Genomic DNA, 26,357 nt, shown 5'->3' on the forward strand with positions numbered 1-26,357 from the left:
CGCGAAATAATAGGTTCGGTCGGGTATTAGAAAAAACATGTTACGTATTACGTGTGCGTTATAATGTAGATAATTTTTCGAACAGTTTTTGGCCTGGGGCGTAGCCCTAAGGCCATAGTAATGATACACATTTCTGAGACAGTCAGAATTGGCTGGCTGCCAAAACAACCGCGAATGAATGAATTCCTTAAAGTCCGATTTACCACGGTCATTCATGCGCAATCAAAGAATAGTGACCTATACAAAGAAATAGGTCCCTGCAAAAAAGTTCTCAATAACCCGCATTGTAAATACAGAACATCACGATATAAAATGACAGTGTCATAAAACGTGTAAAAAAATATTATTGAAGCAAAATTGCTAAGAATTGGGTACGACATAGTTTTTATTATTGTTTGCCTATTCATGCGAGAATAAGTTCCTCATTTGACGGTCTAGGCCGAAAATATACGAGTGTCTACGGAGACAGTAAGAAAAATCTTTTCAGATACAATTTTTTAAGGTATTAGCACTCTAATGAACTTCGTGCAATATCGCCTTCTTTCGTACATATCCGTCACTCCGAACGTTATCCGGGAATGTGCGGAAAACTACGAATATTATGTAAAATACGCTATGAAATACTAAATGTAGGAACCGCTAAATACAATGACAACAAATATTGCCGACACTATACCTGACAGATGGGGTCGTTTAAAGAAAACGAAATTTGCTATATTGAAAGAGATAGATTAATAAAAGAGTTATTATTGTTCATATTAATGTGACTGGAGTTAATGATAAACGTCAACGAATGCATGGCAGTGTTGATATTTATGAAGAAAACGATTCCTGGAAATACGAATGTCAAACGCTTAAAAATTTTGACCACTGTGGACAATAACGTTTAGAACCCGTGTCACTTACAAAATTTAATATTGTTGGTGAGCAGTAAAAGGGGATAAAGTGGATGTATGATTGTGTGATGACTGTAGCCATGTGAACGGGTTATCGTACGGCACAACCCATCACTTAAAGAAGAGTCTTCAACTTTTCAAGAAGGAATGCCTTCTTTTGCTATCAACACAAAGCTCGGAACAGGAAGGTCCATGGATTATGCAATATTTTTTGTCAAGTATAACAGTTGCATTATTCATAATTGGAGTAAAGTAGATTTTGTAGGAAACGTGCACCCTGTCAGTGATTTTTACCACATAATCAGGCTCATATTTGCTTTCATTTTGAAAAAGAAAATATGCCATGTAAGGAAAAAGTTGTGTTGTAAATGCATGGTAACCAAGGACAGCATATTTGACTTTTATGACCAAGTAATGATGTTTTCCTAAAACAAACAACAAAAAAGTATATTATGTCCCAAATACTAAAATTACTATTCTGAGAATGATATGCCAATGACTGCTACTTGTGTGATCACCTAAATTATGTATTATGGTTATTCAAATTAAAATGCTGCATATTTATTATCTTTTCAGCAATGATTAACAACATTGGTGGTCCAGGAACGGTTAATTACTTTTTGTCAACACTGAATGCTCCAATGATCAATTGAACTTAAAGAAAATGGAAATACATGCGGAAAGGACGTACATTCATCAAGTTTCAACTATCTCCTTTATAGCAGACAGGCTTATAAGATAGACACGAAGTAGGTATTTCACTGATTTATGTGATTGTTAATGTAGAACCAATGTTTTAAGTAATAAATAAAATGTATCGTTAATAGTCAGTTTCATATCCAGTAGGGATAATACATGTATTGGGTATTAACATTTGGATGAAGAATGTATATATGTGGTGTTTACACTTACTTATTAATCCAGTTTAAAAGGGTGTATCATATAAATACTAGTAATGATATGCTATGTCGTGAATGTCTAAATAAATAAAAACGATGACGCATATCATTATGGATTATGTCATTGATAAATTGATAAATCTATTTTCCTTTAAACGTGTTTGATTAAATGATTAAATGTGCCTTGTTGCTTAATTAGTAATGTTCTTATTTCCCTGTAACATTTTCAAGTCTTATTTATAGAAGAACGCATTTCATGTGCACTTTAAAATTAGGTTAGCAAATCTTACCGCACTGATTAGGTTCCATCTCACACATGATATATGAGATGTATGTATGTTTATATGTTTATGAGTTAATTATAGGCTTTTCCTCTTTTTTTTATCTATTTATAATAACTTTTGATCATTTATCTCATCTTTATGCTCACATATAAAAATCTCGAATTCAGAATGGCGTTTCTGAAAAAGGGGGGTAACATTGATTGTTAAGCGGGAACTTTTCGTTTTCACTGGTGACCCCCATTTTTAGCTTTATAATAAAGCCTATTATATATGAAATATATATAGTGGAGCGTCGGCGTGAGCGTACCACCCCAAATACTTCCTATATGCCTTGACGTATTGCTTAAATATGTTGCATACTTCTTAACCAACATGACCCCAACCTATAAACAAGAGCAGACAACGGTATCCAGCATTTTGTAAGAATTATGGCCCTTTGTTACCTTAGAATATGCATATTAATAATGTTTAAGTTTACGTACCACCCAAAATATTTCCTATGTCCTTTGACATATTGCTTTAATATGTTGCATATTTCTTTACCAACATTACCCCAACCTTTAAACAAAAGCAGACAACTGTATCAAGCATTTTGTATGAATTATGGCCATTTTTTAACTTAGAATATGCATATTATTAATGATAAAGTTTGCGTACCACCCCAAATATTTCCTATGTCCCTTGACATATTGCTTTGATATTTTGCATACTTCTTAACCAACATGACCCCAACCTTTAAACAAGAGCAGACAACTGTATCTAGCATTTTGTGAGAATTATGGCTCTTTTTTCACTTAGAATATGCATATTATTGATAAATCTATGTTCAAGTTTGCGTACCACATCAAATATTTTCAATGTCCATTGACCTATTGCTTTCACATTTTCAAACTTCTTTACCAACATGACCCCAATCTATAAACAAGAGCAAACATCTGTATCAAGCATTTTGTAAGAATTATGGCCCTTTTTCTATTTAGAATATGCATATTATTGATAAATCTATGTTAAAGTGTGCGTACCACCTCAATTATTTTTCAATATCCCTTGACATATTGCTTTCATATTTTGCAATTTTTTTTACCAGCATGACCCCAATCTATAAACAAGAGCAGACGACTGTATCAAGCATTTTGTAAGAAATATGGCTCTTTTTTGTCTTAGTAACTAAATGTTTTCTTAAATTTTTTGTTAAGATCCACTTGACTTCTAAAGTATCAAAGCTATTGCTTTTAAACTTCAAATATTTTCTTACTACCATGAGGGTACTGTACCTGGCAAGTTAAATTGTTCCTTGACCTTTGAATGACCTTGACTCTCACGGTCACAAGAATAAAATTTAGTTAAATTGCCATAACTTCTTTATGTATGATAAGATTTTATTCATAATTTGACAATACAACACTTACCTGAATACCACAATGGACTCCACCCAAACAAAACAATACCCCACGCCCCAACCCAAAAATTGGTTTTCCTTTAATATTTTTGAAAGATTGTCTAATAAATGACCACACCCCACACTATACCCCCGCTCAACCCCCCCCCCCAACCCCCAACCCAATCCCCAAAAAAAAAAAAATCTTTGAAACATGGTTAAAAAAAAAAATTTACTTTATTTTTGAAGGACCATCCAAACATCTCACCCAAGCTATTACTATCAAACTTGAAAAAAATCTTATTAGTTTGTTTTATGTCTTTACAAATTTTCAATATATTGTTGAAAATATACCTTGACCTTATTGAATAATTTGAAAAATTTCCCCATGATTCTTTATGTGAAGCACTCGAATAGTCGAGCGGGCTGTCCTCTGACAGCTCTTGTTTTCTTTATTTTTCATTCAAGCATACATTGTAGATGATTTCTATGTTCGAATATTGCAATTTCCTTTTGCCATGTTTTTTTATGCCCCCTTTCGAAAAAAAGGGGGCATATATTGATCGGGCTGTCCGTTTGTCCGTCTTTCCGTCACACTTTGCGTTTAGGTTTCGAAAAATGCTCATAACTTATATGTCCCTTGAGATATAATCTTCATATTTGGTATGCATGTTTATATGGACAAGGTCTTTTCATAGGCACAAACATTTTGACCCCTGTGACCTTGACCTTGTTCGCGTTTAGGTTTCGAAATCTGCTTTTAGGTTTCGAAAAATGCTATAACTTATATCAAAGCGTTTATAGGGGGCATATGTCATCCTATGGTGACAGCTCTTGTTTGACAATTTATTTTAAAAAAGACTCTTATTTTTCTCGTTATCGAAGGATGATGACATCACTTGTTTGTTAATTTGTATGCCCCCCTTCGAAGAAGAGGGGGTATATTGTTTTGCACATGTCGGTCGGTCCGTCGGTCGGTCCGTCCACCAGATGGTTACCGGATGATAACTCAAGACCGCTTAGGCCTAGGATCATGAAATTTCATAGGTACATTGATCATGACTGGCAGATGATCCTTATTGATTTTCAGGTCACTAGGTCAAAGGTCAAGGTCATAATGACTCGAAATAGTAAAATGTTTTCAGGATGATAACTCAAGAATGCTTAGGCCTAGGATCATGAAACTTAATAGGAACATTGATCATGACTGGCAAATGACCCCGTTTAATTTTCAAGTAACTAGGTCAAAGGTCAAGGTCACAGTGACTCGAAACAGTAAAAGGGTTTCAGGATGATAACTCAATAATGCTTACGCTTAGGATCATGAAACTTCATAGGTACATTGATCATGATTGGCAAATGACCCATATTGATTTTCAGGTCACTAGGTAAAAGGTCAAGGTCATAGTGACTCGAAACAGTAAAATGGTTTCCGGATGATAACTCAATAATGCTTACGCCTAGGATCATAAAACTTCATAGGAACATTGATCATGACTGGCAGATAATCCCGTTTGATTTTCAGGTCACTAGGTCAAAGGTCAAGGTCACAGTTACTCGAAATTGTAAAATGGTTTCCGGATGATTACCGTAATAACTCTATGTTTTCGGACACTTAAAAATAATTATTTTTTTCGTGTCCGAAAACTTAGATACGAAAAAAATTCAGAAAATACAGGTGTCCGAAAACTTAGAGTCGAAAATTGAAGTGTCCGAAAATAGCGTCAATTGTATCAACGACTACCGGTAATAGCACGCGTTTGTAAAATACCATTTTATATAGTATAAATTACAGATATGTATGTTTGCACTGCATTTTACATAATTTTAAATGCTTTTTTTATTTGACAGAACGTTACTACAAGGTTGTACTTTGACCAAAAGGCAACGAGTTAAAATATGAGCATGTGATGTACAGATACTCGCTAGTATGAACCTGTCCATTTCCGATAGTGGTTGTCTAACACCTTCATTTGTTCAATAGAGTGCATCACACTTGTAAGCGTTTAGTATTTTTCACAGTTATTTTACTGAGAAGAGGGAGTACCATTGCGGTAGATAATTGAACTGTTAATTGGCACTACCCCTGGTAATTGTCATAACGTTTATGCTATCGTGCGAAACCATAGTTTAATACCGGTTTACAAGGTTAGTTACCCAATAACGCAAATGTAATGGTCCGTTGCATTCAGGCATGCACCTGCCGTGTTTTATGATGTTAACCTGGTTGTAAAACCCCATGATCGAAGTGTCATTAGATATCGAAAACACGACCACAATTTGGTAAACGGCGCTGTAAAATATACTGTCCGAAAATATAGAGACATTAATTATGGACGAAAACTCGTGTGTCCGAAAATTAAGAGTCTCGAAAAATAATTATTTTTGCTAAAAATAGGGGTGTCCGAAAACTTAGAGTGTCCGAAAACATAGAGTAATTACGGTACTCAAGAATGCTTAGGCCTAGGAAACTTCATAGGTACAGTGATCATGACTGGCAGATGACCCCGTTTGATTTTAAGGTCACTAGGTCAAAGGTCAACGTCACAGTGACTCGAAACAGTAAAATGGTTTCAGGATGATTACGCAATAATGCTTACGCCTAGGATGATGAAACTTCATAGATACATTGATCATGACTGGCAGATGATTCCTATTGATTTTCTGGTCACTTGGTCAAAGGTCAATGTAACAGTGACTCGAAACAGTAAAACGGTTTCCAGATGATAACTCAAGAATGCTTAGGCGTAGAATCATGAAACTTCATAGGTACATTTATAATGATTGGCATATGACCCCATTTGATTTTCAGTTCACTAGGTCAAAGGCCAAGGTCACAATGACTCGAAATTTTAAAATGGTTTCCGGATGATAACTCAAGAAGGCTTAGGCCAAGGATCATGAAACTTCATAGGTACATTGATCATGATTGGCAGATGACCCCTAATAATTTTCAGGTCACTAGGTTAAAGGTCAAGGTCACAGTGACAAAAAACGTATTCACACAATGGCTGCCACTACAACTGACAGCCCATCTGGGGGCATGCATGTTTTACAAACAGCCCTTGTTTCTTTATTCCTTTTGTCACATGTTATAATCCTAGTCAAAATCATACGCTGAATATACCGAATAATTGAGAACCATACCTGGGTTTCCCATTTTTCTGTCATACACGCTTCCCGCCGCCTCTTGGTCCAGTTTGCCCATATACGCGTCAAAGTTTTCCTTAGGACGGTTCTTTAGGCCTGTGACAGGGGCCATCGACAGGTTTTCTGTCAGATAAATGAGGTTCACTATGGGGTTCATCTTTGGATCTGAAAAAGACCAAACCTGGAAACTTAAACCGTGCTCATATGTTGCTTGTAGTTGTATATTTACTTCGTAAGAGGTAAAAAGTCTTTAACTGTTAGTGGACACACCATCGAGATGGAAATATTCATGAGTACGATATCATATTTTTGTTCGGGTAATACAAAACGGTTACAAATACACTTTAGGGAGAAGGTCTAAGTGGAAAATCAATATTTATGGATACGAGTATATTGCTCTAATATAATCAGAGGAAACAAATATTGCCAGTTAAATAAATCTTTTATGAGAAAGAAGATCAACGTCGGTGAACATGGATATCAAAACCTGCGTTTAAGTGGAGTTCTTCAAAATTAGGATGATTGAAAAATTATTTATTTGGTTCGTGTTCTATACACCAAAGTTGAATTTAAAGCAAACACTTAATCAGAGTGCAGGATCACGTGACTTTATGGGGTTTACAAGTGGAATGGATGTTAACACACCAGTAAGTGGTGTGTTTTTTTTAATAACTTTTTTAACAATTTTTGTGAAGAATTTTGATAGGTGCATAACTTACAGTTTTTATGCGGATTATGGCAATGTGAAAAACATTGGAAGTACTTTGTTTAATAATTAATGTCTTCTTGGCCAAAAATTCGATGTGTTGTGAATTTATATAAGCGGTCATGCTGCACGCAATTTGAAATTTTGTCAACGGTTTTAGGCATATTCAAGAATGTATTCTTAAATCTGAAGATATCGGCACAAACTGAAAAAAAATGTGTTTTATGCACTGAAGAATTTTGCAAACATATTTCAATAACTTGAGATATTTGCAAAAATAAATTTCTTAACGATGTGCCCAGCCCGTTTGTTAACCCCCGAGAACCCCGATTATCCCTGTTAATGCTCGTGATATTACAATTAAGTCTTCATAAGGAAGCGCACGGCGTGTTACCTACCGAAGCGTAGAGCTAATGAAAACCGCTAATTGCCGGGCGAGTATTTTTAAGATTGTTGTTAAAACATTTCACTACTTACATTTTTATTCGGTGATTATTCAGCTGTGAACCCCTTAACATTAAAAGATGCAACAGACAGACGTAGTGTTTGCATCTGATATCGGCAAAAACCGCAAGATAAACTGTCTTGTATGCACTAACGATTTTTTCAAACATATTTCAATACCTTGAGATATTTGAAAAAGTAAATTTCTTAACGGTGCGCCCAGCCCGTGTGTAATCCCCTCAGAACCCCGATGATCCTGCATCCTGTTAATGCTCGTAATCATAAAATCAATTCTTCATTAGGAAGCGCACGGCGTGTTACCTACCGAAGCGTAGAGCTGATGAAAACCGCTAATTGTCGGGCGAGTTTATTAAAGATTGTTGTTTAAACATTCCACTATTTACATTATTATTGGGGGAGCATTCGGCTGTGAACCCCCCTCGCAGGTGTTTGCATCTGATTTAAATGCAATGCACATGTCGTTAAAATAAAAGGCTCCGTGTTAATTTAAGGACTTATTTACTGCGAGTCAATTTATTATATGAAGCTGATAGATGAGATGCATGCTATTTAACGTTTTGCACAAGATGAATGCTTTATTTTAAAACAAAATGCAAACATTTTTATGATTTTTATCAAAATAAATAAAGATGTTTAAAGCAAAACAAGTAAAATACACATGCAGTGTACGTTCTCTTGTAAACAAAACGTCTTGGTGTAGTCAATACAATCTATTTTATCACGTTTTACTTGTTCCTTTAACATACTAAAGGTGTTTGGACGTGCCATTTATCGTTTTAGCAAGATTTTATATGTCATAGAATGAGAACATATTGCTCTAACACTTCAGTTCTATTTCCCGTATTCACATTAACATTTTACAGTGTCTTTGTGTTTACAATGTAAAAATCACACATACAAAATATCAACACAAAAACGAAATGACCTTTATAATGATTTGTGTGTAATGTTATTTTCCTTGTTTGGCAGAAACAATTTAAAACAAAGGGCTTTCGTGAAACTTCATATTTTGCGATAACAAGCTAAATTTCTTTCAATTCTCATAAAAACGTGTTGTAGCTTAATGTAAGATTATGATTCTTCAATCAAATCATTGGCCGATAGAGAAGCAAATTTAGTAACAAAACATAAGAGATCTATAAATTGGCCATATCAAGAGGCATATTATATGAATATCGATATTGGTTTAACTGTCAAATATACCTTGTTTTTAACTTAAGTCTTTTTTTAAGACGTCGCCTAGTTCGGACCTTTACACATGCGGGTAGAATTTTAAGCAACATCGTAAGATTCAACGACTCTGGAAAAACTTAAGTCAATAATAGTTACCTGCTCCATCTATGCAGTTCACCATGTAATAGTGTTCAAGATACTTCTCCGTAATGAGAAGGTTTCCGAACGAGCTCGCGCTACATCGGGTGGTTCCGATCTTGAATTGATGGTCTTCGTGACACGCGAGCTTCACCAGGAACGGCAACTCGTGGTTATCGAGGAGGAAGTCCATGGTCTTGATATTTCCAACTGACAAGGAGAACACTAACAACGTCAATTTTGTATGGAGAACATCGTCAGAAAAAATATAGGTAGTCTTACTGTTTTTGATACTGTAAGTAATTCAACGAGTCTTCACGGCGGAATCGAAAAATAGACATATATTGAGGTAAAATCTTTAAAGATACGTAATTGAACACATCGCAACCTTCCACAATACGCTTTTTTATTATATACCTGTTTAATGCTTTTAACAAAATACCATACTAGCCGGACTACTTCGACCCATTTAATGACGTCACATTACACGCACCGAAAATAGAAATATTTTATATTACGAAATATATTACGTAGTACATCATGTGACGTCATTTCTGTGACAAAACACAAAAGTTTTATCTAAACTCTGTAAGGACATGTCGGACGTGTTGTTTTTAGCAGTAAACTATGTGTTAAAAACGTATTTTGGAGTGTGTGTTTATCATGCATAAATGTATATTTCGATAGGAATACAATAAAATAGTATGGTTTAAACTAAGTTTCGATAAAGACATGGAAGATAGAAGTGGAAGTGCATATCGTTTAAACGTTTTTGTTATAAACATCGGATTAGATTTGTCAACTTAATTGTTATAAAAATTGGATTAACGATGGCATTAAGGTCAGCGTGTCGGAAACCTGTGTTTTCCCGGTTCGAATGTTTACACGTTAATTTACATAAACTGTATTCATACGCATCTTATATAAACTATGGCGTACCGTTTTAGTCATTGTTTTGTCAGTTTTGTTAAAGTAAAAAATACATTTGTCCACTGTTTTCGTTTGTTGTTGTTTATAATAAAAGGAATATTACGCTTGTCAATTGTTCCGAGAATTTGTATCACTCTCGTGGCTTGTGCTATTTCGCATCACACTCGCGGCTCCGCCTCTCGTGTGATACGTCATCACACAAGCCACTCGAGTGATAAAAACTCTTGGAACAATTGACTAGCGTAATATTCCGTATATACAATTAGTTTTGAGAAGTCATATGGTGTCTGGCATTGTGTAATTAAGCACTGTAGAGTTTTTATACGTATAACCCTTCAAGGTATTATTAAACCGCAACACGCTGATAGCTATCTGAAGTAGGAAATACTGGCATTAATAGTTCGTTACGGTAAGTAGGAAATACTGGCATTAATAGTTCGTTACGGTAATTTACTCGACATAAAATATCGATTCGATTAAAAGCGACTATTTCAACAAAACGGCATTTAAAAAGGACTTGCATATAAAATAAAATTAAATATTGTCATAAGCAGATCATAAAGTAAATCGTATGATTTGTAGTGTAGACAAATTAGTGGGTATTATAAACATTGTATATCGTTAGTTTGAATAGAAATGATTTTGTACATGTTGGAAACTATGCAGATATTAGTATTTTTCCTATCAACCTATTTATACTGAGTTCGATAGCAAATCTTGTTTAGCTTTTTTACATAATATTTTGCAGATATTGACAGTGAGAAGTTATCGTCTTCCTTTTTTGAAGACATAATCATTATCTGTCAGGAAACACATGCTACTTTTCTCTGACAGTTATTGCTTATATTCTAAACTTATTAATAATATGATATTATATCTTATTTTGTGACACAAATTGTAAACGTACACTTGTTCGGGCCCATGACTAACTGGAACTTGACCTGACTGTCTACAGGAAGTGTGAGGAACCGGAAGTCTGGAGAGTTCGAGTCGCGGATCACCACCCGTGGCTGTGAAGAGTAGCAATGTATCCGAACCACCTACGGAGAAGGGACCGAACAAATCCAAATGTATCCGAATATGTGAACATTTAAAATACTTACCAATGTAAACTGTGGTTGTTAAGGAAGTTAAAGCAAATGTTAAACATATGAAAAGCAACGGTATTTTACCAATAAATTGCACATCATGATTTGGTAGTTTGGGGAAAACGGTTAAATTGGTCATGCCTGTGTCAAATTTCATGGATGGAAAGTAATCATTTTATACTTAATAGGATCGAGAAATCACCTCTTCAGAGTAAAACTATCGAATGTATATAACGTGTTTTTATTGTTTTTCGATATAAGATATTAAGTTTGAAATAAGCAGTGAATGCAGACCTAATTGCGTTGTATAAAGCGCTTCGCTTATTCGGTATTATTTTTTATTTGCGAATCGTCCCACAATTGCGTGGTGGGTAATACGTAACGAGGACAGTGTTAGATGTAGAAGTTGCAACACTGAGTATTTTAGAACAAAAAGTATATTTACATCGGTTTGACGTCCTGAATGACCAGGCAAGGTAGACCCGGGTTTGTGTTTATGTAATAATTACTACAAAACATTACTGGCGCTTGTGATTTGAACAAAAACCATATGTGCGAAAGGTGAAGGCAATACATCGCCGATAAGGAGCTATTGTTATTGAATTTAACTATTAAATATTATGTTATTCATATAAATATATAACAAACAATACAAAATTACAAAATGTATTGTTTATTCAAATTCGAGAAGCCGTATTGGTTACACAGTATTATGCCCGATAATGTACTTTAGGTTTATGGCCATGCGAACTTTCGACAAATTACAATAGTTACTGTCTTTTGCGAAATTAATAGCATTAGTAAGATGTTTATATTATAAGTACCACTGTCATGATTTTGTCATTACGCATCGCGCTATTGTCAACGTTTGCATAACAACCCCGGTTGATATAAGTTATCAAAACGCAACACTCAACCCAATTAACTACACTTATATATTATTATACCATGATAATAATGAGTGACAGAAGTCATATCTGAATTAAAGTGCGTTTTGACTTAGAAACAGTCGTTTAAATAAATATTTAAGTGTGCTGTCTATTTATTGTTATTTAATATCATTATAAGCATACGTTATTTCTCTCTGTTGTTATTAACGGTTGCTACAGCAAAAACGTCGTATTTTCAACCCTGGCAGACTGCATATTTGTGTAATTTATTAATAAATCGAAACGAATTATTATTTAAAAACTTCGTTAATGTCAAGCATGTTTGTTAGACTGCTTTCATACTCCATACGATTGTTGGCGACTATGTGTTACATTTTGCAGAAGAGAACACGGGCTTAAATTTTACGTTCGAGCACAAGGTTTACTTTAATGCATCAAGAGAAGGACCTTTTACCACAACTATAGCAATATCACGATGTACACTTGTCTCTGCGTTTGCTTGTATACTGCAACAGCGCTTGCAGTGTTGTTGAGTTGTACAGCTTATGACACCGCCCGTATTACTTCCGTAATTAACAAATTAACAATTGAGTATTGAAGTGTCCTCAAAAGTTAATGAGATACTTGTAGAGTCGATCAGTGAATAGCGATTGTTTGTTATGCATTAAACAATGTAAACCTGAAGATAAAGCCAGGAAGTAAAATCAAATATTGACTGCAAATGTTTGTTGTTACAAGCGCAATTGTGGAATTCAATAAATAGAAAACATAACTAGTTTGTCACATAAACATAAACCTCAGCCTTTTTTTAAATCGAATTCATAGTATGTTTATCACATTGGAAGTACGCACCATGTGCCCATTCATGCCATTTACATGTTCGCATTATTTCCGTCGCCTATAGAAGTTGTGTTGGGTTGCTACGGGGCAGGATGCAAAATACAGAAGATGCACGTTTCGGAATTTACATTGAGTATTTAAGAGCTTGCTCGGTTTGAAACACCTAGGAATCCATGCATGTGGGGAGAAAACAGACATTGAGTATACCCAGGTGTAGTCGATAATACGTTACCACTAGATCACTGCTGAGCTTCATCAACAACCTCAGACATGGACTCATATTTAATATATATTTATTAGTTTACAGTTATAATTAGTGCAAGTGATCTTTATCCTATCAAAACAGTTTCTTTGGACCTTACGTACCAATAAAATATAAATCGTATTAAGTAAATGCACCCGGTGATTTACTACAAAATCCCAATATAAGTGTGAAAAAATAATCTATGCAAAAACACAAAACATAATATAAGGTTGCACGTCTAAGTATTTTTGTCGTTTGTTTTGCTCAATCGTGTAAAATTTATTTATTCAAAATGCTTTCTACAGATGTATTTTAGTCAGTATTCCGTAAGAGCTTGCTTCAAATTCGGATAATCCTCACTCTCATCAAGCTAAATTAGTTATGTGCTCGCCGCCTCACCTGCAAGTTGTCATAGCAATCAAAGCGCGTGTCACCGTACCATCCCTCAAGTATAACCCCTAGCATGGGGAACCTGTCCTTGTAAAGGCGGAAATACTCCTTCATGTTCAGGCCCTGCCGTTCGTCCCACTCGAACATCTGGGCCGCATAGCGCGACATGTTGGGAACTCTAATGAAACCTGGAACAATTTAAAATTTATGTATGGGTTTCATGAAAATAATATAATTGTATGTATTCCGATCAAATATAATAAACCTTTTCTTTAGATTATTTAATTTGACGAACATATAAATTTGATTAAACTTGATGTTGATGATGATGATGACGATAAGTAGTAGTATCATTAGTATTGTTATTATTGCTATTATTATTATGATTATTATTAGTAGTAGTAGAAGAAGAAGTAGTAGTAGAAGTAGTAGTAATAGTAGTAAAAGTAGTAGTAGTAGTAGTAGTAGTAGTAGTAGTAGTAGTAGTAGTAGTAGTAGTAGTAGTAGTAGTAGTAGTAGTAGTAGTAGTAGTAGTAGTAGTAGTAGTAGTAGTAGTAGTAGTAGTAGTAGTAGTAGTAGTAGTAGTAGTAGTAGTAGTAGTAGTAGTAGTAGTAGTAGTAGTAGTAGTAGTAGTAGTAGTAGTAGTAGTAGTAGTAGTAGTAGTAGTAGTAGTAGTAGTAGTAGTAGTAGTAGTAGTAGTACTAGTAGTCGTAGTCTGTAGTAGTAGAAGTAGTAGTAGTAGTAGTCGTAGTAGTAGTAGTAGTAGTAGTTGTAGTAGTAGTTGTAGTAGTAGTAGTAGTAATAGTAGTAGTAGTAGTTGTTGTTGTTGTTGTTAAAGTAGTAGTATTAGTAGCAGTAGTAGTAGTAGTAGTAGTAGTAGTAGAAGTAGTAGTAGTAGTAGTAGTAGTAGTAGTAGTAGTAGTAGTAGTAGTAGTAGAAGAAGTAGTAGTAGTAGTAGTAGTTGTAGTAGTAGCAGTAGTAGTAGTAGTAGTAGTAGTAGTAGTAGTAGTAGTAGTAGTAGTAGTAGTAGTAGTAGTAGTAGTAGTAGTAGTAGTAGTAGTAGTAGAAGTAGTAGTAGTAGTAGTAGTAGTAGAAACAGTAGTAGTTGTAGTAGTAGTAGTAGTAGTAGTAGAAGTAGTAGTAGTAGTAGTAGTAGTAGTAGTAGTAGTAGTAGTAGTAGTAGTAGTAGTAGTAGTAGTAGTAGAAGTAGTAGCAGTAATAGTAGAAGTAGTAGTATTACTAAAAGTAGTAGTAATAGTAGTAGTAGTAGTAGTAATAGTAGTAGAAGAAGTAGTTGTAGTAGTAGTAGTAGTAGTAGTAGTAGTAGTAGTAGTAGTAGTAGTAGTAGTAGTAGTAGTAGTAGTAGTAGTAATAGTAGTAGTAGTAGTAGTAGTAGTAGTAGTAATAGTAGTTGTAGTTGTTGTAGTTGTAGTAATAGTAGTAGTAGTGGTAGGGCATGATAAATAATAATGATAAAAGAAGGCATGATCATTGACTCCGGAATATACCGATTCTACTTTCGATTTCAACATATGCTCATCGTATTAATGCAATTTTTTTAGCGAAGTTATGCAGCACCTACCTTCAAATATTTATTTCCAGCACATTAATCATTCAAACATTTTACACTCAGTTGTTGTGATTTAAACGAATATACACTTGAGCTGTCCCACTAATGTACGCGCTCTGATTATATCATGCATTTGATATCTGATACGTTCGTTTTATCGACAAATAAACATTATATCTTCATACAGGCTGTATTATAAATGCATGTGTAGTGTATTGAGCACATCTGTGAGCTATGTCAAAGTAGCTTAAATGTAATACTTACAACCAATCTAAAAATACAATATGGTTTACGGTACCCCCCGCGTATTTTCTTTCTTAACAGTCAAGCAACCTTAAATTGCCACACTCAATAACTGTTGTAAATAAAATATAAAACGTCTACCCTGTTTGCTCTTTAATATTTAATTATATGAAGATACTATTTTAGCCAATTACAATGTTTATTGTGAAAAAAATGATTAGTTTCTGTTGTATTTGAACGGCTGTCGATTCAGATCCATGCAAAGGCTCAGTTTTAAGTTCTTCATATATATTGAATAATGTTTGGCCTATTTTCATTTTAAATTCTGGAACTGTAGGTACGTTCTTATAGATAAACCAACGTAAATGTGTATGTGTGTGTGTTAGCAAGTTCTAAAGAATCAGTGCTTATTGAAAAGAAAGAAAGATGCCATTTAATACATTTAAATAACTTAACCATAAAGCACAATTCTATCGTTCACTTTATGTGTTAATTCACAAAGCGGAACAGCTTTAAGATGAAACAAACATCAGGTGTGCTACCTCTAGCTTTAAAACTCCGTTTAAAGTAATATGAAACCACATTGACCTCGCTTATCGGTGTTTCAAACCCGGAAGAATTGAACGCCAATCGTCGGTAAAGGCAAGGATTGTATCAATCATTCAAATTTAGTCTTTTTTAAGTAAACTTTTTGAAGCGAGCTTATTTTAGGTATCATAAATTTGAAGATGTCTAAATAATGGTTATCCGTCATCTTGATAAAAGAACATGAATGTTGAATAATATTATAACCGTGAATATGTATATTGGTAGATTAAACGTCAGACATCCATGCAGCATACGATCTGTAAAATCCATACATTCATCGTTACTATGAAAAAAACCCAGCTGCGTTAAACTGGTCCAATAAAATATAATGCAATTGAGTAGAAACATATCTTCGTTTATTTGTAAAGTGTGGTTTGTTTATTTTTATTTTGATGCTATGAGGTTAAATGTACTTTTCTCCACAACATCAGGGCATAGTGTAAGTTTTGGAGTTCTATAAAACCGATTTTAACATAAAATAACCCGTTCTGTGGAAGGAAGAAGATTTATAATATTTATGTGAGTAATTATGGTTATAAACCATTATCAACGCACTACGGTAATCTGTAGGGAGACACAATTTATGCATTCAGAATGGAGATTACGGATAACTCTTCACTAATATTAATACGAGTTCAGAAAATAATATTCTCTAGTTAAGGTATCGCTTGCATATTTGGGCTTAAACTCAAACGTAAGCGTTTGCGGGCGTTCAAGACCTGGAAATGCAAATAATCACCGTTTCATGCACACGCATCATCTTATCTCATTTAAATCATGCATTTATTTTGACAAATACCTTGATAAGATAATCGTGTTTTTAAAATTTTGGCATGAATGAATACTTGCATCCATCGTTCGCGATACACAACTGGAGATAAAATAATGATTAAAATTTATATCAAGATGAACGTCACAATTAGGAAGTTCTATGCTAAGATCATAGGTTTATAATTTTCATTTTTATACCTTATATTTTAAACATTTATATTTAAATATGGGTGAAATAACTATTACCAAATAAGCTTTCGAAATGACCATTATCGCCTGCGTCTTAATCCCGACTTATTCCATATTCAACATTTATCAGTCTTATTAAAAACGTTTAATAATTTTACGTCCGTTCGGGTTGTTTCGTATTTATGATTGTATTATAGAGTCAATACGGCACAAGTCACTGGTATTAAATATATTTTAAACACAACCAGTACAAGGTTAACTGCTGAAAGCTTTCAGTTCTTCAGACATCTTGAATAATGGTTTAGAGTTAACTGTTCTGGGAGTCCATCAATTAAATTAAAACATAAATGCAGAATCAGTGAGGATAGATATAGGCGGAACAAAAAATAAATAAACACGATGATTGGCAGTAAACAACTATGTCATGTATATGCCACAGTCATATGATCATTAAAACATAAACAACTGGGGACCGCCTTATGAAAAATCGTATGACAAAGTAATTAAACCAATCAATAATCAGGCCAACAATACTGCCACCAGTATTAACTTCAAAGTCATATTGGCCAAAACCAAATAAAAATACCATCAACGCAATGAAGCTGCAACATTTGTTTCTCATAATATGCAACAAACATTTACATTTATGATATTGTTGAACGTAACATAGATTCTCAAAACGAAATATGCTAGTCACGGTTTAAACAGTCACACAAACTGTCCTTAAATCTTATATTATGGTTTACCTTGTAAGGTGTCTTCTTTAACTTCCTTGATACGGAAACCCGCACATGTAAGGAAGAGTAACAACGGACGAGTGTGGAAGTTAAGTCAATTTAGTTAATCTATTTTTTATTGGTTTTCAAATCAAGTGTGTAGGTTTATACAGCATTGCTTATTTGTGTAAAATAGGCTCTGTATTTAAAAAAAACGGCTCAGGGTTTTAAAGAAGTAGATCATGTTGCTTGTGTATTCATGATAAAAAATTGATATGAGTCATGAGTCATTAATTTAAAACACAAATATGCTGCATCTATTTTTTAAACGAATAACATCTGTTGTGCATAAAACGGTGTGCTTGCAATAAACGTTCGACACGTCACTGAATATTGATGAAATTACAGAGAAATATCACGATCAGCTGTGACCGCCTCGACGGGTAGACAGTATTTAGCCATGATTTGCATCTCAAAAGACACATTTGGGTGAGTGTCAATCCGTGTTTGCTGATATCAAAAACGGCACAGGATCAAAAGTAAATTATTTTAAATGTATTGAGATGAATAGAAGTTTAAAAGCAGTTTTGAAGGTAGCTACTTTAACTAGCTTGTAAACAACAAGAAGGAAGTCGCGAGGTGTTGCTTGAAGCTGGATCTTAAGCCGGAAGATACTTTAACTAGCTTGTACACAACAAGAAGGAAGTCGTGAGGTGTTGCTTGAAGCTGGATCTTAAGCCGGAAGATATCAACTCAATATACACAATTTATCAATATTACGCAGTCAAATCAGTTGCAAATGAGGAGGTGATTCTTTCGAACAACAGGAAAGTTGTGACTTTCATTTTCTGGACATATACCAAACTAAACCTACTTCACTCACTAACAATTTAACTTTGAAGAATTTGCCGAAAACCAGCAAAGAAGAAAAGACAACTTATTATGCGATTTACACTTACATTGAGCGTCAGCATATGATTTCTGAACGATTATTTACATACAGTGGATACTGGTGATTAGACAAAAACAACTTAGAAAGTTGACAAGGATATGGCTAGCAGCCAAAACCAGGATCCGGCACGTCAAGGTCTGCACTCTGCCCACCGTGCCATTATAGAAGGCATGTTCCCGGAGAAACCTTTCACTGAAGGAGGTTAGTTGTTTATCGTAAAATAGCATACATGCTCCTACGATAAGCACGTATTGGGAGAAATATAACACTAAAACTAATCAAACTCAAGCTACATAATCTTGAACCTATCGTCTTCATCCTAACAGATTGAATCTACTATTTAATGCTCGTGTAGGCAATATTTGCAATGGTGTAATTTGCCGAACATTGTTGAACAGTTTAGAAAACCGCGGTAAGTTCCGTGTTGTCAATCGTGGTTCTCGGTGATGATTGCATTTTCGGTTCATATTAAATGTGCCAAGCACGCAAACCAAATTCTACAGGTCCTGGTCACCGCCTGATTGCTTGTTTACACTCTCACTTCGATCAGTGTCAACTAAGTGTCGTTGGAAATAGGAATTCTTTAACAGAATGTGTGTAATACCAAACTGCGATGGACACACAATATATGAAATGTCAGACTTTTTACTTTTGATCTAGTTTGCAATATAAGTCTGATTAAAAGTGTGACAAACACACGTGGTCCATGTTTAACCCAGGGCTATAATGTAAAAACATATTGTATAATATTGCGAGGCTATGTATATACCGTATATAAAAGTTGTTAACCTTATTGATTTGGATATGTTATTAAAGTAACATTTTTTTTTTAAATCACTAAATCAAGTCTTTTATAATGGAAAAAGGGTCATTTAATTGATATTGTTTAATAGCGATTGTAAAAATAATACATCAACAGAAAGATAGACGGACAGACGGACGGACGGACGGACGGAAGGACGGACGACCGACCGACGACCGACCGATCGACCGATCGACCGACCGACCGACCGACAGACAGACAGACAGACCGACAGACAGACCGACAGACAGACAGACAGACAGACAGACAGACAGACAGACAGACAGACAGACAGACAGACAGACAGACAGACAGACAGACAGACAGACAGACAGACAGACAGACAGACAGACAGACAGACATATTTGTTGCTTTCCTTTTTATTTCCCATATTTTTTTAAAACATTTTTGCGGTAGTTATTGATATGGGAAAGCGGGTATGACAATCTAACAATTAATTTTCTGCAGCCTAATCATATATGCTATGCATGAAAATAAATTACAAGTGTAACATTCTTGTGCAAAATATGTTAATTGATACGCGGTATCATTCAATTGATAGTTTAAAATGCAAGACACGTGACATTTGAGTAATAAATTTATACAAAACATATGTTTTAAATGAACTTAAATTAGGAAGGGTTCTCAAGATGTGTGTGCTTAAAGAAGTATGCTTAAATATATATATATATATATAAAGTATGTAAACATATAAATATGAGATTTAAACTTAGTTTTCTACTATTTAAATAAGCTTATATTTACCGTTCAATTTATAGAGATTTTTTGTCGAGCGAATGCATTTGGTTATAGGGTCCGAACGTGCACAATGCAGCTTTATCGGAATGATCACGTTTAAATATTTGAATAGACAGTCGCACGCCCGTATTTATACTCAATGTTAGCAGGTTTTGGACAAGCAGCTCACGTCGCTTTGCAACAAGGTCCATGTAGTCTCCCTTCTACTGTACGGCTGCGAGACTTTGACTGAATGCTGAATACAGGCCTTCGAACACAAATGCCTCCGAAGACTTCTCTGCATCTCTTACATAGACCAGCGGGTATGTCTGGAAAATGACAGCAGCACTTGTTGGCCCACAATAACCCCTCGTGACGACCGTCAAAAGACGAATGCTGGCTGGTAAGAAGAAAAGCTGGATGGACAATGTGAAAGAGTTTACGTCATACACTATGGATGTGCTACTCCCATCAGCCTACAACAAACCTGATTGGCGGAGTTCTCTGTGTTGTCGTTCCTCATTAACGGCCAGACCGGTCAAGAGAATGTTGATGATGAAAAATAATGATGTGATATGTAAAACTTATATTATGTAGTTTTGCCTGCAATTGCATCTGGTAAATCTTGGATTGACATATTTAATGAACGTTTTAAATCACTGCGTTTACATGTTCAGGCAGAAAAGTTCACCTAAATAGAAATAAAACATTCCTTTTACAGCGTATTGGACCAAATGCCTCAAAAGAATTTTATCTCATCAAAGCGGAAAACATAATTTAAATAATGAATGCAAAACGTGTACCCAGAATAATTAAGCTTAAGCGTCATTTTTCTTAAATGTGTAGAAAAAGTCGAATTCGTGGAAAAAAGAACCAGCACAATATTTAAATCAATATTTTAGATAAATTAGTTGAATAAATGAACATTGAGAATATGATCTCGGGTTTTGTTTCAGTACCGATATTAAAGCTTTATTTCCCAATGCGCGTTTGTTTGTTTCATATGAATCAGATCCATGCACATATTGACATAATACAATCACAAGTAGTTCAAGGTCTAATTTGAAACAGTCAACTTCGTTACAACGTATTAAAATAAGCTTGGACTTTCATTACGTTATTGTGCAAAAACTAAGTGGAAACAAGGAAGTGATTATCGATGAAATCTGATATTTAGTCGAGCACGTCTATTTACGTCATCCAATAATGTACATGGTCGCTACTGTAAACATTGTTTACCAAAAGGAGATTTCAAAGACAAAAGGGAACATGTGATTGAAATGAAATTAATGTTTACCGAAACCATATATAATTGAACGTACATACTCTTGCAGTTGTCATATTTTAAACATACTCGTTGCATTACATTGAACAAGCAATACAAACATTCGTAGTACGTATTTTAAGTATAAAAAACGATTTTTAGAACGATATGAACACATGTTGTTTTTTCTCTTAAAAAATAGTTTTAGAACCAAGGGCATGAAATGTAGATCAAATTTATTTTGATAAGTATTCGGTGAAATAACAGTTGTATGTCCAATTCCATCTTTCGAAAGTATGTATTTTCAAATATCGTCTTTATATTAAGTTCAAAGAGTGAACATAACGGCTGGACCTTTTGAAATGTTATAATCATGACACTAAACCCCACGTAAAATCGAAACATGTTGTACATTTAAAGCAACGGAGAAAAAATGGAAATAAATAAATGCTTCCCATACCGTATATCTGTGTCGCTACAGGTAAAAGCGGTGTGCACAAGCCCAAGAGACTAGTAAAGACGATGGATTTCGACGTAGAGAAAAACGACTACAGCGTGCCCGAGTTCTACGAGCGCTTTGGCAAGGAGCTGCCTCAAGTGATCATGATCAGTCAAGGATTCTTTGGAGACATCGTAGAAGATACGTTCGATAGAGAAAGTGTGAGTTCTAGTATCAGTTGTGCGCTGCTTTAAATTAAATGCAAAACATTTTTGGGTTTAACAAATTTTATGGAGTCCAAAATTAACACTCTACCAAAAGTAATCAAACAACTTACAAAATAGCAACACTGCCTCAGACAAATACATAAAAAGACAAATGATGTCTGATCTCCGCATTCGAATATTCAAAGAACATTCAGTTTGGGGTCTAAAAAGGGTTGAAAGTATGGCAAAACTAACAATTCGGATAGGAGATATCAATCACATATCACAATCGTGTATAGATCTTGACCTCATACAAATACACTTCATATCAAAAAGGATTGAACTGTGGCGGATGAATGATTAAAAGGATTTCAAAAGCCTTTTAAACATTTACATGTAATGCTTTATGAATTACAGATTATTCGCATCCAGACGGTATCCAAGCAACGTCGCGTGGTCGCCAGGGCCGACATGGGAGATCACTCTAAACTGATCAGCATCCCGCTTACATACCCTGAGAAAGTCTGTGTCGTCAAAAAACACAAATGTATGTTCTGGAGGGCGTTAGCTAAAAAGGGTTTCCGATAACATATCTTTCTCACAAATGTCCCAAACATATAACAGGATATTGGCTATTTTATATTTGATGCTTTGATTCTTTTTATTTGATAACACGTAGTTTTTGTTTATTTATTTGGTAACACAGAATCCCCCTTTAAAAAATGAATGGATTAACAGTAATCAATGCATTATTAGACTAGTATAGGAAACACGTTGAAAATAAAAACTGCAAAACGCAAAACTTTATTAAAAATGATTATTAAGTTATGTTCTTAGTATCTGATGATTTGTATACCGTTTTTAAGAAATAGTAACGCACCTAGGCATACAAGTTTATACATGCTTAAAATATGCGCTTCATTGTGCACGATACGTACAATACTATGTTAGACAGTCAATAGTCTCCTCTGCATCTTTAATGGAAACAATCATTTCAACATAGAAAGCATGCATATAAATTATCAAACGGCGCTAAACACAAGTAACTTACTTCAAAAGTACGTTCCATCTCAGAGGCAAAACAAAAGAACGTATCGAATATAACCTTAATTTTAGTGGGCAAAGAGAAAACCATAAAGGAGGTCATCGAACATCAGAGCCTCCCTTGTCACGTGCAGTTCCCCAAGGACAGAACCATCAGCGTGGGCGGTCAGAACATCAGCACCAACCACATCCCGAAATTGCTGCTTCAGAAAGCTTTTGATGAAATGTACTTGCTTGGAAACCTTATTACCGACGGTAAGCCTTTAGTTATATATTTCTTTTAGACGAAAGATTTTATTTAACGTTTAAAACTCTTGTTTAAATTGTTCAGAGATCCTCTTCGCAAAATGGTCACGATTTACGACCCGCCAAGAATATGTATATAGTACGACTACATATATACAGCGCAAATGATGTTCCAAAGTAAATTATATTGGTAAACTATACTCATTCTTTTATCTCAGCAAAAACCCATTTTTGTCAGATAATGGCTAGAATAAAAGAGCTTGACTGACGACCTCTTGGTATACAGGGTTCGCACAGGGCTTGAAAAGTGCTTGAAAACGAGTCCAAGGCTTGAAAAGCCCTTGAACAAAGGTTGGCCTTGAAAAAGTGCTTGAAAAGTGCTTATTTCATGTAAAAAAAGCATTGACAATGTTTATTTATGCTCAAAATTACTTTTATCATCGCTTTAATTATTTTACTTAAATCGTTCTTAAGGGAAATATTATGAAAATTTATCATAAATTCCTTCGCGCAAAAAAAGTTGAATACGAAATATAAGTTTCGTACACTATTTAGTACGAAACGTTATGTGTACACGTCACAGATTATGTGTACTACGTCAGAGGTTCTCCATTGTGATCAATTTTTGCGAGTGAAAACGCAGGGATGGGGAAGTGTCGTTTCAAACCAGGGTGGTTAACTGAATAAGAGGAGAGAGCTGGAAGAACTGGAAAAGGAAATCAATTCTGTTAAAGATAAAATGTTATAGTAACTGACTGCTGTTCAAATGTAATGAACTAGTCTGTTTGATGTGAGCATAGAAAGAGACAATGTGTTTGCTTGTAATAACTTTTAAATGTAAATACAGTACAGCCAATGCGGAACAAACGTATTTCGCGATCCGCGGCGGCAAGGCGAAACGAGTCGATGCCGCTTCAGTCGTTGAAGCCGCGTCAGTATGCGGCGGCAAGTCGCATTTCGCCGCGAAACTTCGCATCTGTCCGCCGAGGCATGCCGCGATCCGCGACATGATGCCGAGTCGATGCGCATCATGAAATAAAAAATCTTCAATTTTTTTAGTTACATGTAGTTAACAAATTTTGAAAGAACAATTATAATAATAATTAAAATCATAATAAATGTATTGTGCGCGGATTGTCTTAGCATATACATGTAAGCATAGTTAATGTGTCTGGCCAATTAAGTTTGTTTCCCGCCCGTAGTGTATGTATTTCACACATAAACACTGTCACGTAATTATGTTTTCGCACATACAAGTGGTCAAGGCTCCAGCATATGGTGGATTTATGAATTAATTGCATGTTGATTTTGCTATTATATTTAAGCTAAGAAAATTAGCAGCTTGAAGTCACATCAATAATCAAGACGGTGACGACGTATTTGTTGTTTTGTTAATTATCAGCTTATTATAACTATTGTTTGAATATGTGTATGTAAACACGTTTTATTTTGTTCATATTATACAGTTAATATCGCTACTAATTACCCGATAATTCTGTATATTCCAGTTTTAAAGCAAATGCTGGTAAATATTTACGATACACAAACATTCTCGATATTTCCTTAAGTATCAAATACATTTTGGCATGTGTTACTATTTATAGAGATGATGAAATAACGTCTAATCGGTGCTTTTTTTCAACTGAACACGCGATTTACGCTTGACGTGATGTTCATGTATTTATACAACACAACATACACCCAAACTTTCCAAACGACGTTCTACATGTCTGCATAATTTTCGCGCGCTTTTTATGAAACAAAGGATATTTTAGCACTGTTTATTTGACGCTAGAATTTGCCAAAGGTCGCGTTAGCATTAAAATTCGAAAGTGTGTTTCGGATTACAAATTTAATAATGATAATCGAACGAAACATTAACAGTTGCGCGTAATTAATTCTACGCTTCACATACATGTATGTACATGTAGGTGGATATCTTTTCACTCGATCTGCCGCGTACGTATGCGGCGGATTTACTCCGCGAAATTACGCGAGGTTAATACAGACTCTGCGTCGTTGCGCGGATCGATGCCGATTGCCACGGCGATACGCCGCGTGAACACACGATTCGGCGGCCGCGTACTAATAATCTGGCCGTGGCGTAGCCGCGGATTATGTTTGAGCCGCGTTGGCTGTACTGTACATATGTGACACTCATTGTGTTAAGGATGGATAACCTGTATTTCTATGTAATAACTAGAAATAACATGTATGAGTTATTGTGGAATAAGTGTAATGTGTTTGAGCAAATAAAAAACATGATATTTACTATGTTAATCTGGTTTGAAAATGCAGTTTTTAAAGGAAACTAACGTACGGTTCTCGGCCTTGAAAATGAAAATTTGGCCTTGAAAAGTCCTTGAAAAGTGCTTGAATTTAGGTTTGAGATATCTGTTTGAACCATGGTATAAATCTTTGGGCACGTAGCATGCATGATTCGTTACTACGTTCTTTCATGTATAACAAACGTTGTTCATTAAATGGTTTTAGCAAACATATGTAAGACTTTCTGTTTATTTCTTCCAGGCGTCATGGAACCAGACGTGGTGAACGTGCCCCTGTACCTGTCTCAACTTCGCATGGCGCGCGTGCTTGGCCTAAAGAACTCGCCTCCCCAGAAATGGCGGGGTTACCTTGAGGAATTGGAGCGCTTCAGTGCCTATATGAAATACGACAAAGAGTACGGAAATCAAGGTATAAGAAAACGTTTGTAAACTTTTAAGGGAAGGTATTTCTAAACATTTACAACATGGATTTCAAGAGAATCAAGCGTAAACAATATTTAGCAGGGCATCGATTTACATTTAGGTAAAACATCACTATATCCGGATCGTTTTACGTGCTATTTTATGTAATGACAATTACCAACATTGTCAAATAGACCGTAAACATGCTACTAAGCCATTTAAACTGTACAGTTAAAACAAAAAGTTTATATGATATAAAACCCCTTTAAAACACATTTAGCTCATAGTTTAAAAATCATTGCCATTACACCATATTATGACAAAACATACGAGGTGTTATTATAGGAGTAAATAAAAACGAAATAAAGAACAGTATATACAATTACATCTGTGAAGGTCAAATAAATAAATAATCAAGCATGTCGCTG

The 26,357-nt window shown here is 34.9% G+C and overlaps 3 protein-coding genes across 10 annotated transcripts in view; 2 read left to right on the plus strand and 1 right to left on the minus strand.

Moving 5' to 3' along the window:
• The window catches only part of LOC127859036 (uncharacterized), a 23,035-nt gene extending 5,314 nt beyond the window's left edge, over window positions 1–17,721 (minus strand). The window contains exons 1-5 of one of the 3 annotated variants that reach the window (XM_052396424.1): window positions 17,579–17,721; window positions 13,481–13,659; window positions 10,927–11,059; window positions 9,108–9,299; window positions 6,605–6,772 (exon numbers count right to left, since the gene is read on the minus strand). In XM_052396424.1, the coding sequence (XP_052252384.1) occupies window positions 6,605–6,772; window positions 9,108–9,299; window positions 10,927–11,059; window positions 13,481–13,639 (652 nt within the window). In that variant the 5' untranslated portion in view covers window positions 13,640–13,659; window positions 17,579–17,721. Of the gene's footprint in view, window positions 1–6,604; window positions 6,773–9,107; window positions 9,300–10,926; window positions 11,060–13,480; window positions 13,660–15,053; window positions 15,262–17,578 lie in introns of those variants that run through there. The other 2 variants (XM_052396423.1, XM_052396425.1) reach the window with 2 other exon arrangements.
• Window positions 1–26,357, plus strand: part of LOC127859043 (failed axon connections homolog) — a 262,441-nt gene that overhangs the window by 102,470 nt on the left and 133,614 nt on the right. The window lies entirely within an intron of this gene.
• The window catches only part of LOC127859037 (uncharacterized), a 10,798-nt gene continuing 1,978 nt past the window's right edge, over window positions 17,538–26,357 (plus strand). The window contains exons 1-5 of one of the 3 annotated variants that reach the window (XM_052396427.1): window positions 17,538–17,656; window positions 21,784–21,964; window positions 22,367–22,496; window positions 23,066–23,248; window positions 25,769–25,936. In XM_052396427.1, coding sequence (XP_052252387.1) covers window positions 21,827–21,964; window positions 22,367–22,496; window positions 23,066–23,248; window positions 25,769–25,936 — 619 coding nt within the window. In that variant the 5' untranslated portion in view covers window positions 17,538–17,656; window positions 21,784–21,826. Of the gene's footprint in view, window positions 17,657–17,682; window positions 18,702–21,783; window positions 21,965–22,366; window positions 22,497–23,065; window positions 23,249–25,768; window positions 25,937–26,357 lie in introns of those variants that run through there. The other 2 variants (XM_052396426.1, XM_052396428.1) reach the window with 2 other exon arrangements.

The sequence above is a fragment of the Dreissena polymorpha genome, chromosome 14 (genome assembly GCF_020536995.1).
Source record: "Dreissena polymorpha isolate Duluth1 chromosome 14, UMN_Dpol_1.0, whole genome shotgun sequence".
Classification (NCBI taxonomy): Eukaryota; Metazoa; Mollusca; class Bivalvia; order Myida; family Dreissenidae; genus Dreissena; species Dreissena polymorpha.